Source organism: Zalophus californianus, chromosome 7 (assembly GCF_009762305.2).
Source record: "Zalophus californianus isolate mZalCal1 chromosome 7, mZalCal1.pri.v2, whole genome shotgun sequence".
Classification (NCBI taxonomy): Eukaryota; Metazoa; Chordata; class Mammalia; order Carnivora; family Otariidae; genus Zalophus; species Zalophus californianus.
Window position 1 is genome coordinate 26,758,732 of NC_045601.1, and position 16,071 is coordinate 26,774,802.

General features: G+C 45.3%; 1 protein-coding gene across 4 annotated transcripts in view; it reads left to right on the forward strand.

Annotated features, from left to right (window-relative positions):
- Nucleotides 1–13,793, forward strand: part of NHSL1 (NHS like 1) — a 127,456-nt gene extending 113,663 nt beyond the window's left edge. For all 4 annotated transcript variants that reach the window (XM_027602864.2, XM_027602865.2, XM_027602867.2 and 1 more), the window contains 3 exons: nt 2,301–5,531; nt 6,043–6,175; nt 10,983–13,793. In XM_027602864.2, the coding sequence (XP_027458665.1) occupies nt 2,301–5,531; nt 6,043–6,175; nt 10,983–11,688 (4,070 nt within the window). In that variant the 3' untranslated portion in view covers nt 11,689–13,793. The remainder of the gene's footprint in view (nt 1–2,300; nt 5,532–6,042; nt 6,176–10,982) is intronic.
- Nucleotides 13,794–16,071: the final 2,278 nt, after the last annotated feature.

A 16,071-nucleotide genomic window follows, 5' to 3' on the forward strand; every position in this document is an offset into this window, starting at 1 on the left:
CATGCTCTTCCCCTCTCTCTCTCAAATAAATAAATAAAATCTTTAAAAAAATAAAGGAATCCCATTCTGAATAATTATTGATAGTTTGTACTAAGAACATTAAGAAGAGCATGAGACCAGACACAACTTTTTAAGAATTCACATATTAAACCTTAAATTAACTAACCTGTAGATATCTGTCATCATATTTTTTACATGTAAAAACATGTTTTTTAAAATTCGACATCCTTGTAGTATTGTGTAATAAGTAAAAAATATATATAATTATTTCTTTACATTATACTGTAAAATCAGATACATCCCATCAAGATTTTTCGCAGCACCTCAGAGGTCTATATTTGTTTGCAGATCTCTTTTTATAGTCTGTTTCTGTTATTTAGTTCTAGTCAAGGTAGCATTCATTTGTGTCCTGTAATATGTAATACTTTTTGTACTATGAAAATATTAGAGGATCTGTTTTGGGAATAGAACTTCAGTGGTCCCTATGATCAATGATAGGAGTTGTTTTTTACATGTATTTTTAAAGGTCTTCAGAAAAACGTCATTATTTTAATAAAGTTGTGCTGGGCTGTAGATGGTGAAGAAATGGCTATATGGTTTCATGTTCAGAATTCTTACCTGAGAGAATCAGTACATTGTTTATGGCCCTTACAGACAGTTCAAAATCTACCACTGATCTCATGCAAAAACGACTGCAGTTTTGAAAGAAGAAGCTATTAATATCCATTGTTGAATGGAATAAGGTATCTTGAATATTTGGAGCCAAACTGGTGCAAACTGATACAGCCAAACAAGTCAATTTCCCACCTTCTGAAATCCCAAGTGGCAATAACATCATCTTTTGTTTTCCAAAGTGGATTTCTCTCCTGCTCCTGCCCACTGGCCCACTTCCCTTTCTAAGGGAGAACCTTATGTGTATGTGTGTGTGTCTGTTTCTGTCTGTCTGTCTGCAGTGAGTGTGCCTGGCAGAAGGTAGGGGGAGGAAGTAGATGCTCTCTGCTAAAAGATACAAGTATGAAAATATTCTCCATCATCACAAGTGAAGGAACAAGCACTTTATGCTTTATTCTTCATAGGATGACATCTCCTTTGTGGTTCATATAGGAACATCACTGCCATATTTGTAATATCCTTTGCTATTCAGATGAGCAAAAGGCTTTATATCCAGTCACGGACATGTGGTTAATTCATGTGGGATAGAGAGGAGTTCCCAGGAATCCTATCACTACCAGTATCCTTGCCCAGGTGAACAGTGATGCCCGCAGCACTCAGCTTGCATTGCTCAGCAAAGCCCATACTTGAGATTTTTTTAAGTTTTTGAAACAATGTAGAGAGAAACTGGTTATGCTGTTATTTTTTAAGATTTAATGTATCCTAATGGTTACTGTGCATGAATTGATTCTCTCTCTCTTTAGGCTTTGGTTAAGTTGTTGGTTTCATGATTTTTTTTTTTTTAGCTTCTGTTCCTTTCTAGGTAGCTTGAAATCTGTTATCTACACTTAAGGGTTTTTTTCTCATCCATTTCCCTCTCTGTTTGGCCCTCTTTATGCTTTTTTTCTTTTTCTTTAAATATACCTACTCTCAGTTTGGTTGTAAAGCTCCAAGAAATGAATAACCCTAATTTGAGGAAATGCTCAGTGGATCAGTTCCTGCTGCTTTTTCCCCACCAGAACACAACAGATTGCTATTGGATTTTGAATGTCACTGACAGACAGATGACAACGGTGTAAGATGAATAATGAAATGTTTGAGACACAGATGGGCCTGTAAATCATTTTTTCTTAGGATTTCCTTCTGATATAAAAAAATTAATGTAATTAACACCATTCTATAGCAGTATCCGTTGTAAATGGTCTCTGTAGCCTACTGTTGAACCACTCCATTCATCTGTCTTTGGGAAAGACGGTCACAGCTTGATAGATGCTCTGCACAGTCACCTGGTGGGTGGTGGGCCACCTTGAAACCTATACCAAAAGGAGGTTATTTGAAAAGTAAATCTTCCACCGAGCACTCAGCCTTGATCTCAAAAGAGAGTAACTGAGAATTCCATATGTAGCCTTAATTTACAGGAGGATTTGAAGTACAAATCAAGAAAAGTACATGAAATTCATACCGAAGGTTTTTACGTTAGGAGCTGTCAGTAAGTATTTAAACTCACTCAGGTGCCTACAGGAGAAAAAAAACTAGACCAAATAGAAAATACACATATTTTGAAGTACAGCAGGGTAAGAAGGGGTGAAGGGACAGGTAGTGAACTCAGATATTTTTAGATAACAGGCCTCTTTCTGCTTTATCTCCAGCATCGGGCACTGGCCAAGATGATGTCGGTGGTCACTCAGGATACTCCCCAGACCACTGCTCCACACTAGGAAGGCTTGATAGCTGTCGGTCTGCTGGGCTGCGCTCAGAAACCAGGGACTCCAGCTGTCAGACTGAGGAAGTGAAAGTTGTACCACCTTCCATGAGAAGAATCCGGGCACAGAAGGGGCAAGGCATTGCTGCCCAGATGAGCCACTTCTCCGGCTCCTCTGGGAACATGTCTGTGTTGAGTGATTCTGCGGGCATTGTGTTTCCTTCTCGCCTCAACAGCGATGCTGGTTTCCACAGTCTCCCACGTTCTGGGGCGAGGGCGAGTGTTCAGTCCCTCGAGCCACGACTGGGTGCCCTGGGCCCCACAGAAGACCTGGATGGCGCTTACCCGTACCAGAGCGGTCACAACCCACAAGGAGATGAAAATTTAGGAGGTGCCTCAAGGACTGGAATGCCTTTGAGGCCCAAGTCCCAGGAGCTGAGGCATTTTGAGAATGTCATCAGCCCAGCGTGTGTGGTCTCTCCTCACGCCACCTACTCCACCAGTATCATCCCAAATGCCACACTCTCTTCCTCTTCGGAGATGATTATTATTCACACTGCTCAGAGTTCCGGACCACTGGACAGTAAAATTACCAGCTCCTCTTCATACACAAAGATCAAATCCAGGGACCACCTCCTCTCCAGGCATGCTAGTAAAGAGGATCATCAGTCTCCCAGTGGGAACTGGACGGAGGGTCACCCCAGCATTCTTTCACAGGCCTTAGATCATCCCCATTCCCCTGCTGCAACCACGCTGTTGTCCCTCTGTGACTCAGCGGTCTCTCTCAATACTCCAGCAAATCGGGAGAATGGATCCCAAGCCATGAGCTATAACTGTAAAAACAACCTGAGCTCTCCAGCCCACACCCAGGATGTGGATGGCAAGAGTGAGTCCAGTTATTCTGGAGGCACGGGGCCTGGCAGCTCGGAGCCCTGGGAATACAGTGCCCCTGGTAACGGGCAGGCATCCCCACTGAAGGCACATGTGGCAGCCCCTGGCTACTCCACTCCCGGAAGTAACGTGAGCAGCTGCAGTTTGGACCAAACCTCCACCAAAGATGATGCCAGGTCCCTGTATTCAGAGGAGCACGATGGCTACTACACGTCTGTGCACCCCGACCCGGAACACGGATCTGGAAACCGGTACAGTAGCGATGACTTTGGGAACCCCAGGCACAGTGTGGTCAATGTTTTTGATGGGAGAGCTCAGAAAAACCAAGGGGACCGGTCACACCACCATGACAAGTCCCTTTCGCGAAACATCTCTTTGAAGAAAGCGAAGAAGCCGCCTCTGCCACCCTCTCGGACGGACTCCCTGCACAGGATTCCCAAGAAGGGCGTCCAGTCGAACGGGCAGGCTCTGAACGAGAGCCTGATTGCCTCGCTCCAGCACTCGCTGCAGCTGAACCTCCCGGGCAAGGGCGGCAGCTCGCCCTCCCAGAGCCCCTGCAGTGACTTCGAAGAGCCCTGGCTGCCTCGTTCCCGCAGCCAGAGCACGGTGAGCGCGGGCAGCAGCATGACCTCGGCCACCACCCCTAATGTCTATGCCCTCTGCGGGGCCACGCCAGCGCAGAGCGACACGAGCAGCGTCAAGTCCGAGTACACGGACCCTTGGGGTTACTACATTGACTACACCAGCATGCAGGAAGACCCCGGGACCGCAGGTGGGAGCTGCTTGGCAGGCAGCGGCGCACCAACAGGGAACGGGCCAGTCCACCACGTCCAGGAGGGAGCCAGGACTGTGATGCCCCAGGTGCCTGGTGGCTCCGTCAAACCAAAGATCACATCGCCGGAGAAGCCCCACAGAGTCACTTCTCCGTCCAGTGGGTATTCCAGCCAGTCGAATACACCCACAGCACTCACCCCTGTGCCTGTGTTTTTAAAATCAGCGTCACCAGCGAACGGGAAGGGGAAGACCAAGCCCAAGGTGCCAGAAAGGAAGTCCTCTCTGCTATCTTCAGTATCCATCTCCTCCTCGTCCACGTCTCTGTCTTCCAATACTTCCACGGAAGGAAGCGGGACCGTGAAGAAGCTGGATTCAGTGCTGGCCTCTCCCCTTGCTGCTGCCCCTCTCCCCTCTCTTCCCTCACCATGTCCCGCCGACAGGTCTCCTTTCCTTCTTCCTCCCCCACCTTTAGTAGAGTACCCCGACGGCTCTCTGCCTCGGTCTCCCCTCTTCCCCCCTCCACCGCCAGAAGTTCTCACCCCCTTCTCTCCCCCCACCAGCACATGCTTTCCTCCCCCCCCCACGGCACCTAGCCCCCTTACTCTGGGTGCACCTGCTTCCCTGCCGCCCGCCCCCGCTTCTGGACCCTCCTCAGCTCCCCCGCCTGCCCCACCCCTTGACCCCAAATGGATGAAAGATGCCAGGCCTTCTTTCAAAAAATCTGGCCAGCCAGATTGCTCCCGGGAAGCCTTTCGGCAGCCTTCTAGCAAGGAGGAAGGCAGCAGACCCCCCATGCCCCTGATAACCACTGAAGCGTTGCAGATGGTACAGTTGAGGCCCGTGAAAAAGAACTCAGGAACCGAGCAAGCACTGTTATATGAACAAGTATCTCAGGAAAAAGTAACTCCGGTTGTTCCCCAGTATCATTTAAAGCCATCTGCTTTCTTGAAATCCCGAAATAGCATAAATGAAATGGAGAGTGAAAGCCAGCCTGCCTCTGTGACAAGCTCGCCACCAACTCCTGCCAAGAGCTTGAGTCAGGGTCACCAGAACGGTGCAGCCGAGCGTGGCCTCCCGAGCCGCAGCCCGGGCAGCACCGGGGAGGCAGAGACTGGGCCCAGCCCCAGGGCCAACCCATGCCAGGAGCCCCCCGGCCCTTCACCCAGCAGGAAGCCACCCCCCATTTCCAAGAAGCCCAAACTGTTCCTCGTGGTGCCACCTCCGCAGAGAGACTTCACAGTGGAGAACGTGAGCAGAGCATCACCCAGCCCCACGAGGAGAGAGGCAACAGAGAGTTGTAGAGCCGGGGCTGCCGCTGAGGAGACGGGCTCTGGCAGCTTGGTTCTTGAGGGAGGAGCCACAGGATCTGCATCCCCGGGTAGAGTGAAAGCCAATGTCCCCATGGTGCAGCCCGATGCCGCGCCAGCCCCCTTGCAGGAGGAGCCAGGTGCCGAGAACGGTGCAGACGGTGGGGGCAACGTGGAGAGCTGCCTGTCGCTACAGGACGGAGGGCGTGAGTATGCTTTTCTCTCATTCCGCTCCGACCATATGCAGCGAGGCACAAGAGAGGGCTAGTGTGTGCTCCCGGGAAAGCCAGCAGCATGCGGGCTGCCCGTGCTGCCTCACACTTCGGTTACCAACTTGGCATTTTATGAAAAAAAAAAAAAAAATCTAAATCTCAGGGTATTGCGTACTGAACGTCAGAAAATAGAGGGGTAGGGTGGTCTGCAGGAGACAGGGTATTAAATAGGAGTGAGCAGTGATCTCCCTTCTGGAGAGCTGCAGAGAAATGTTACAACAAAATTTAAGAGAGATTCATTCAGTAGGAGTTCTAGACTTCAGCAGAGAAGAATGAGCTTTGGCTCTCGTGATCAAAATAAAAGATCAGATGACAGACCCTGTTGCCTGCCTTGCCCTGTGGCTCCTCCGTTAGCGGGAATGGCAAGCACAGCATAGCGGGAAGGCTGGCTGAAGACTGAAATTCAAGTCACTTGTGTGAGCTGCGTGTGTCTGCTTCTCTGTAGCTGGGGTTCCAGAGCCTGACACGGCTGGACCTTCCTCGGAGGCCTGTGACTTCCTCAGGGATGAAGGGAGTGATGAGGTGATGACCCCCAGTAGACCCCGGACCACAGAAGACCTTTTTGCAGCTATTCACAGGTATCTAAAACTCCTTCCTCTTAATTTTGATCAACTCTACGAGTCTGCCCTTCTGAATGGTTCCTCAGTTTGTCTTCCTTGAGTTTTTTCTCTGTCGCCCATTAGCTTGATTATTTATTTTTAGTGTGTTTCTATATTTTTATTTCCTCTGACTCCCAATTTCTGTTTTACTTTGTTCCACTGATTTTTATGATGATGTGGGGGGAAAGAGACTCCATGTGGTGCCTTCTGCTCGGCACTGCGCTTGGTGGCAAGAAATGCAATGTGTCAGTCATATGACGGAGTATTTACAAGAATTGGATTCGAGCAACCGATAGTCCAGTCCAGGATGAGCGATGCTGTGTTTTGTGGACATAAGATACACAGACCAGCTCTACAGGACTTTTTTCCTAAAGGGGTTTTTATTTATTTTTTTTATTTTTATTTTACAGAAATAGGATTTTTTAGTGCAGTTGTCTTTGGCTACTTAAATGTTTCAATACAAGAATACAATCTTTTCCCAAAGCAGGAGCGGAAGGAATTAAATTTGTTTGTTAGTGTATACTGTTAGTGCCATCTACTGGCGTGAGAAATTGTTGGGTTTTAAAAAAAAATGTAAATTTTTCAAAATAACTGCCTGAACTGTTTTGCATATGGTCACCTTAGAGAGTGAATATGTATTAGCATGAAAACTATGTATATTACCTTTTTTCTGGTTTTCAACAGCCTGTACTCACAACAGTGTCGTTTTAAGAATAGAAAGATTGTATACGTGCAAGGACTTTCAACCACAATGCTATATAAACCCTTGCTTCCTTCTTGACTTCTTTACCACAGTACTTTCAAATAATTCTTATGAATGTCCTTATGCTGCCAAGGCCGTATACTGCGCTGAATGGAGTTACCTTTTTTTTTTTTCCTGAAACAGAGAATCCTAAAAAATCATTTGATTCTCTATGTAAACAGCCTTGTATCAGGACTGTTTCCCCAATTCTTGGAATCTAACTGAAAAGGCTGTTGCGTGAGATGAAAAGCATAGGGCTGTCCTGATTTGAAATCCCCCATGCAGCATATAAATATCTAACTTGGGGGAGAGGGGTGGAACCAAGCTGGGGAATTAGGTGTTTGTCAAGAATTTTGTTCTTTACCTCTTGGCCCTAGTATTGGTATAATATCCCAAAATATCCTAAAGACTGCCTCTTTAACATCATCTGACTGGGGTGCCTGGGTGGCTCAGTTGGTTGAGCGACGACTGCTCACGTCATGATCCTGGAGTCCCGAGATCGAGTCCCGCATCGGGCTCCCTGCTCAGCAGGGAGTGTGCCTTTCCCTCTGACCTTCCTCTCTCTCATACTCTCTCTCTACCATTCTCTCTCTCTCTCTCAATAAATAAATTAAAAAATCTTAAAAAAAAAAACAAACAAAACCAAAAAATCATCTGACTGGTATCTTTGATCTCATTAGAAATAAAGAGGTAAATGGTAGATATTCATCCTTTCTGATGGCTGAGTACAATTAAAGAGGGCACGTGATATGATGAGTACTGGTTTTTTTTATATTCAACTAATGAATCATTGAACATTATATCAAAAACTAATGATGTACTATACCTTCACTAATTGAATTTAAATAAAAATCAAACAATCAAATAAAAAAAGAAAGAGGTAGTTTCTTATTAAATTATTTCTCAGAACAGTGAAATGAAAATGCTACATCCTTTGAAACCAACTTTAGTGGCATGTCTAGAAGTTTGCACAGATGTTTCTAAGTCTAATCATGCTAGACACATAATAAGCACTCAATAAATATTTTCTGAATTAAATGAAACCAATTGGAATTTAACTCTTAGGAATTCTTCCAAGACTCAGTGTCTTTCATTTAGTCTGGAATGCACTGGGTTGCTAAACATGGAGGCATATATATTTATAGTAGCAGTCCGCAGAGAAGGCGCATTGCTGGTTGCTTTGTGTACTAAATACTTGGTCTCGGTGAGGAACCCAGCTGTTGTGGGGCCAAGTTACTATGTGCTTTTCTGAAAAATATGCCAAAGGTCGCGTCCATATTTTACTTTGGGAAGCTCCTTAAGGCACCGAGAAATCTGTGGTTTCTCCTACTAGTGAATTCTATCTACTGCAGATGTGGAAATCAGCCAGTCTCTATTATTCTCTGTACACATGATCAAAGTAAAGGCCAAGTATGGATCACAAAGAGAGCAAGGACACCTGCTAAGTTTTGTTTTAATGTATTAGCAGACATAAGAAAAATCCATGTGAAGTCTGAGATTTTTAGGGCTTTATTTTGTGTGTGTGTGTTTACTTCTTTTTTTTTAAATTTTTTATTGTTATGTTAATTACCATACATTACATCATTAGTTTTGGGCTTTATTTTATTTTATGTTCTTCAGCACCTAAGCTAATAATTTAAAAGAAAGAGTATCTAAACTGCACCACAGCTTTCAAATTTTATAATGCAAATTAATTCACTTCAGATTTAAAGCCAGATGGAAAATGTAGAACACCAGTTGAGGTGTGAAATTTTTATATTTATTGAAGTAATTAGTTTTCAGGCCAGTGTTAACTGAGCACTTTTTATAGCCATCTTCTTTAGAAATACACACATGTGTGCAGTGTGTACACACACATATACATATGTATATGCAGAGAATTCATATGTTTAGATTTAATCCTCATTTTCAGGGGGCAACTGCTCTTGAGAAACAACAAAACTTTTATAATTTCCCATCTCCTCTCTTAATTTGAAATCCACAGTTAAAGGCCGTAACTTGAATCAAGTGTACCCATGGCTTGATGTGTGGGTCTCAGCACACCCTCACCTTTTAAAAACCAAACAAAAACTGAGGCTACAAAGCAGTCCCTGCAAGAATCAGATGAACAGAGGTGCTTTTGAGAAGGAGCCTCTACAGGTTGTGAGGTCATGCACTATAGGTGGAAAGACACTCTACCGCGTCCTAGTTCTTGTATGAAGCTGTGTGGCTTCAGTCTTTGGCCTCACCTTCTCTGGTCAGACCAAACGAGCTAAAGTCATTTCCAGCCCTAAGATTCTGAGATGTTACTACTTCTGGGGTTTTTGTCGGCCGGTCATTAATGTATTCCAGAGCGCCACTCTTAGTTGACAACTGAGCAGAGCCATCGACCTAAAGTCTCACAGGCCAGGCTCTGCAGTCTCAAATGGGCTGGTGCCACGTCAGCTCTGGCCACCCTTCAGTCTTTGTTTTCAGTCCTCACCACTTCCTGTCTTCTGCTTTGGGGGCTTCTTTTTGGCCAGAAGCCTGGAAAGGGCCCATCCTCCCCTGTACCTGGGTGTGCAGGCCAGGTCAAAACAGCCCTGAAGCCTGGCCTGGTGGCAGGAAGGAAGAATTGTATTTCCCTAAATGACACTCCTCCATGCCTGACACTTCATGGCTGTTATTTGCTTTCATCTTTATTGATAAAGTGTGAACTCTCTACTATTATTTGCCTTTCCAGATAGGAAACTGGATCAGAAACTTTAACTTGCCCAAGGTCACAGAGCAAGGAAGCTTTAGTGTGGGATTTAACGCAGGTCTGTGTGACTCCAGGGGTTCTTTATCGCATTTAGTCCTCACAAACCTATGTACGAAAGCTAAGTTGCAGCATAGGTGAGTAGCTTGCCCAAGCCAGAAGTTGGTAGCGCTCATATTCAGTTCTTCATCTGTATATAAAATAGCATCCTCTTTCTCTTTCCCTGCTGCACATTCTAGAATTTTATAGCAAACAAAGAGATACAGCCATGTCTTTATTTTATTAAATGTACCGAGTTTCCTTAAAGAACCTGCACTTAGCCAAGGGATTCCTTGCAGACTGAGTTGTTCTTATGAAGAGACCAGCAAGGGGCCCCTTGGCTCATCTGCTTTATTACCCCTGAGTCACTCTCAGTACAAAACATATGGAACAGTGAGGTTCTTAGAGACTTGAGGACAAGAAACACCTCCAGGAAACATTTTACTTTGCCTAAAGGCCCTCCTCTCTTTCACATTCCACCCACATTCCTTAGATTTTCTTGATGGGTTAGAGGTTTTCTGAAGTCAGTCAGGCAACAGGATGTGGTGTGGAAGGCTCACTCTTGTTTTCTGGAAAACTGGATTTCGAGAAGTTGACATACGGTCCAGTAAGAGCCAAGGAAGACTGGTTTTATGTCAAACTCTAGAATGACTTAAGAATGCAGAGTTGTAGGGTCGTTCTAGAACCTGAGGTGGGAGCTTACCTCAGGATAGGGGATATTCTGGGGGTTTGGCTTATCTGTTCGCCAAGGGCTAGGACCAAGCAAGAAAAGAAAGAGTAGAAAAAAGGATGGTCAGCACTGAAATGCTCTCAGGATCTGTCCAGTGTAGGAGAGTTAGATAAAATATGACAATTATTCGAAACTTTTGAAGTGATCCTCACCAAAATAGGTTAATAGGATGTCTGAGATGTGTTTCAAAATAATCCAGTGAGGGTTGAGATGAAAGAAAGATGGCCATAAGTTAATCATTATCATAGATGGGTCAGGGGCTCACATGATAATACAGTGAACTATTAAAGTAACTCTTTTTTTTTTTTAAGATTTTATTTATTCATGAAAGACAGAGAGAGAGAGAGAGAGAGGCAGAGGGAGAAGCAGGGAGCCCGACATGGGACTCGATCCCAGGACCCTGGGATCACGACCTGAGCCGAAGGCAGACGCTTAACCATCTGAGCCACCCAGGCGCCCTAAAGTAACTCTTAATAAATGGTGACGTAAGCATGCAGTATGACTGACATCCCGTGGCCCACTGGGAATTAACATTTATCTTAATGTTATTAAATCTCAGATCCAAGAGGAAAGTCCTCGGCCGTAAAGATTCAGATGATGATCACTCCCGAAACCATTCTCCCTCCCCTCCAGTGACACCCACCGGTGCCGCCCCCAGCCTGGCGTCCCCAAAGCAAGTGGGCTCAATTCAGAGAAGTGTCCGTAAGAGCAGCACCAGCAGTGACAACTTCAAAGCTCTGCTGCTAAAAAAGGGGAGTCGGTCAGACACCAGTGCCCGCATGTCTGCAGCTGAGATGCTAAAGAACACAGACCCTAGATTCCAGAGGTCAAGGTCAGAGCCTTCTCCAGACACGCCCGAGAGCCCATCCAGCTGCTCCCCAAGCAAGAACAGGAGGGCCCAGGAGGAGTGGGCCAAGAACGAAGGCTTGATGCCTCGGAGTCTGTCCTTTTCCGGCCCCAGGTACGGCCGCAGTCGGACTCCACCTTCCGCAGCCAGCAGTAGGTACAGCATGCGGAACCGGATCCAGAGCAGCCCCATGACTGTCATCTCGGAAGGCGAGGGGGAGGCCATGGAGCCTGTAGACAACAGGGCTCTCTGGGCCCTGGGCGCTGCGAGGGGATGTTCCTCGGATGGACTGGTGGGGGGTGAAATGGACAAGGGCAGCCTGCTCTGTGGCGGGGAGCCCGCCGCCTCGCTGCAGGCACAGGGTCCTGGCCCCGCAGGAGGGACGGTCAGCGCCCAGAGCACAGGTCCAGCAGAATAGTGTCGTCTGCGGGAAGACAGCTAAGGACATGAGTGTGAATCTCCCAGGTAACGGTGAGGGAGGCGCGCAACACGTGGCTCTAGGAAAGCCTGACAGGTGCCCTTCCCTGCCTGGCTCGTGGATCCCACCCAGCGTTCATGTGGTGGGCCCAGGCGCTGCCACCCCGGCAGCGGAAGGCGAGCATCCCGTAGGACTCACTTGGCACTTGCCCTGTGGCTTAAAAGCAAGTAGAAGCTTAACTTCTGAAAGTGCTTCCTGGGGAAGATTTTTTTTTTCCTTTTTTTTTTTCTTTTTTTTTGCTAAATGCTGGGTGTGTATGTGGAGGGGTGTGTGTGTGTGTGTGTATTTTGAACACTTTTTATTTTAAAAAAACATACACACACATACAGCATGTACAGAAGTAGGAGAAGGAAACACAGTTAAGCTGGGTAGAGGAATGGAGGTTTCTGGACTAGGCGGTAATAATTGCTTTAAAAAGTAATTACATTTTTGGAAATTAGTGAGTTCCCGAAGACGAGAGAGAGAAGCGTTCCTTCTAAGCAAGAGGGGCCGACGCGCGGGTGCCACTGCAGAGGACACGTGGGTGTGGGCCCCGGTGTGCTTTCGAGGCGAGCCATGTGATGAACCCAAAATGGGAAAGGGCTAACTGACTAATGGGTTCAGGTACTTTTTTCCGGGGGGGGGGGGGGCTTTCTTTTTTGTGAAAATGGGAAACGTGGTGGGGGGCGCAGCGCTATAACTCAGAGCCTGCTGCTCTGCAGCCACAGACAGGACTTTGAGCCTGACTTTGAGACACGTGGGTCCTTCCTTGAGTAGCCGCGGAGGCCTCTTTGGAGGCGAGCACGACGGTGCGCATGCGCAGAGGGTGAGAGCTAAGGGGGCACGCGATACGCTGCTGGAAGCCATTTCCTGCTTATTCAATGAGATTCTTTTTCAGAATTAAATTTGAAAACTTGCACTACAGAACTGTGGGTGGAGATTTTCCTTGTACGACTGTTTTTACCAGAGTTTAAACTTCCATTTGGCAATTTCTTATCACTTGAAACATCAACATTTGCTAACTTTTGGATATCCTTTTGGTTACACCAAAGAAAAAGGTATGGCTATTTTTTTCCTTGAACTGCCTACAGTATCATGTCCTCATTTAGAAAGGTTTATCAGAATCAATTATATATTACCTTACTTGGAAGAAAATACTGAATAGCTCTTGTTAGTCAAACTAATACCAATTGGCAGGGCTTGGCTATTAATTAGCCCTGGGAAATGAGTTTTTAGATTAAAAAGATTTTTTGCATCATTTGGTTTGTGAGTTTTTATATTTTTTATAAGGAATTGAGTTGGCTAATTACCTTCTAATCTTCTCCAGTTAGAATTTTAATACTTTTAGGCATGGGAGAAAAGTGTGTAAAGTATTTATTTTTATGTCCTATTATTGTGACCTCCTTCTCCCACTCCCTCCCAACTTATGTGTACTTGGACTCCTGTATTTGTTGGCTAAATAAAATAAGTCTTGTCTTCTTCATTCGAAGGACCTAAGAGGACAATACTGAGATTCTTGGCCTGGGTACAGTGCAGCTGCCAGTGGTCATCTTTTTTGGTATAAAAATATAATTGAGAAGTTGTACTGCACAGGCCAGATTCTCAAAGGGTTTGTTGTACTTTACAACTTTAGATACCCGTTTTATACACGGCTTTGAAACAAAAACAAACCTAAAGATTTAAGACTTTTTCTGTTCTCTGAAGAAAACAAAACACTTCTTTTCACACAACCAGAAATCAAGACCTAACATTTGGCTGAAGGCTAAAGGACTTTATACCATTTGGAGCAATTGTCTACTACATTGGGCACAAGGATCTTTTCTTCTCAATTTTAGAAAAGTGGTGTTGGCTTTTGAATATGAAATCTTCTCATAGCTCCCTAAGCAAGATTAGAATGTACGTGAATAATCAGAAAACTTTAACTTAATATATAAATCATTTATGTCAAAGGTATAAAGTAAAGAACATCAAAACTAATTATAAAACTATTTAAAAAAATCCCCGTTTTTAAAGAAAAAAACATTAGGTTTTAAAATTCGCTTTGAATAAAACAATTGTAAAGTAAATATTTGAATGTTATTTCTTTTTGTTTGTACATGCAGTTTTGAATAATAAGGTAGGTTTCCTTTCACGGAACTGTTGAGTGCTTTGCTGGATACAAACAGAACAGCAGTGAAGACCAGAAGGCGCCTGTGGGAGGTGGGGACCCAACAGAGAGGAGATAGAACATTACAGACACTGTGGATGGTGCCATCTAAAAGGACATATGGAAAAACAACTCTGAACAATGTCCTATCGACTCTTGAATAAAAAATGAATAATGTATTGACTGATAGTGCAGATGATGTGGATGTGGAGGGATGCGAGAACTTTTCACAGGCGTGCATGTGGAGACATAGGGAGACAAGAATCTAAACTCATCCCTGAAACCTATAGTGTCTTTAGCTTTGCTGCTTTATTTCTCTGTGAGGACTCGCTGCTGTTAACAGACCATTTTATCTTTAAAAATTCAGTGAGCGTAGACGTGTCACCCTTCCTTACATCCTGAAACTTTAAGTGCCAGATAATCATAGACAGAAGCCCTAGGGCTAAATTATTTCCCCCTTATTTGTCCTGAGAGTTGGGGGAGAGACAAATGGCCACGTGGTCTGTCAGTGGGAAGCCTCCTCAACTTTGGTCTGATTTCTGCCCTCCTACTTCTGAAGAATGTTGATTGAAACCATTGCTTCTCCTGTGGGGATGTGAGTATATTCGCTTGGGGAGTCACAATGACAAGGGGAAGAAAGGAGGCATTTCCACATCTCAGTTTTCTTCCCTCCACCTCCACCCCCCCCAGCACCATGCCCAGTTCTGTGATGGGCATCCTGGTAGGACAGGTGAAGCATGGGATTGGCTTTATTGGTTCTGCCTTAATGTGTTTTCAGCATATTAACTGAAGATGAATAACCGTTTATGTTGCTGAGATTCCATCATGAAATGAGTACAACAGGATAATATACTTGGGTGGATGTTAGGATCTTATCGGGGGATGGGTTTGGAAAGAGGGTCTTTCGAACAAAACGTGGACCTGACTCTGGAGGTCTGTTTGATTCTTGAGACCTATTTTTCTGTAATAAGCTATTCAGTTACTGTAGTATAGTTTCTTTCAATGAGCTGCTCTAAACTACCTTCTACACAGGCCAGCCTTTACTCATAGAAAAGCACTAGAGCAATCTAGTCATTTGTTCGGCAATGAAAAAAAGCCCTTTATTAAATACTTCTAATGTGCTAGGTAAAAGTGAGGGAGTCCTAGGATTAAAAAATGTGGCTGAGAGGCTTCGGATCTAGTGAAAAAGACACACTCTGCGAACTATCCTGTAAAAGGTGTCAGAATAGACGAAAAGGAAGAGCACTCTGGGCTCCACAGCAAACCCTGTTGGGACCTGACCCGCTGTGTGTTCTCCTTTACCATTGGAACACCTGGCATTGATACAAGCTGGCGATGCATCCAACCAAAACACTGTACCTCACAGCCTCCCCTGTAGTCAGGAGGGCACAGTTTTGGCCAATGAGACATGAGCAGTAGTCTGGAAATCTCCAGGAACGTTGCTGATATAGGAGCCAGCCCCATCTCCCATGGCTTCCTTTCTCCCTTTCTCCCTTTCTTCCTGAATGAATGGGAGGCTAGAAGAGGAGCCGTACTCTTCCAACCTTTCAGCACCAATGGGTTGAAAGCCACATGTTGTGGAAGGTGGAGGAGAAAGGAGCCTGGTCCATTGATTATCTCTAGAGCCACTGCACCAGCCTTGGGCTGTCTACCTCTAGGCACACTGGGTAAGTCATTTTACCACTCACTCACAGTTGAGGGATAAGGTTCTCAGAGGAAGGTATCCTTGCCTTTTTTTTTTTTTTTTTTTAAACCCTCTCTACGCCCAGTGTGGAGTTCAAACTCAAAACCCTCAGATCAAGAGTCGCATGCTCTACTGAGTGAGCCAGCCAGGTGCCCCAAGTGTCATTGCTTTTGACTAGGTAGGTGGGGGGTAGGGATTGATGTTGAACCTGAACTAAGACTTTACGGATAAGGAAGGTTTCACCAAGCAGGGGAAGCTGGCAGAAGGACACTCCAAATGAAGGGAATAGCATGAGCAAAGACGCAGAGGCCAAGCGTTTAGAAGAAGCCAGGTAGTTACAATGTCTCTAGAAAAATGTAGTAGGACATGAAACTGGAAAGATTGTCTCCCGCAAGAATGTAGAGGGCCTGGGATGTCCTCCCAAGCAATTTGGGTTTTGTTCTGTAGTATTGGGAAACAATGAAGATTTTATAAGGAGAATGGTATGACCTGCCTTGGTTCTTAGCCTTCTAAA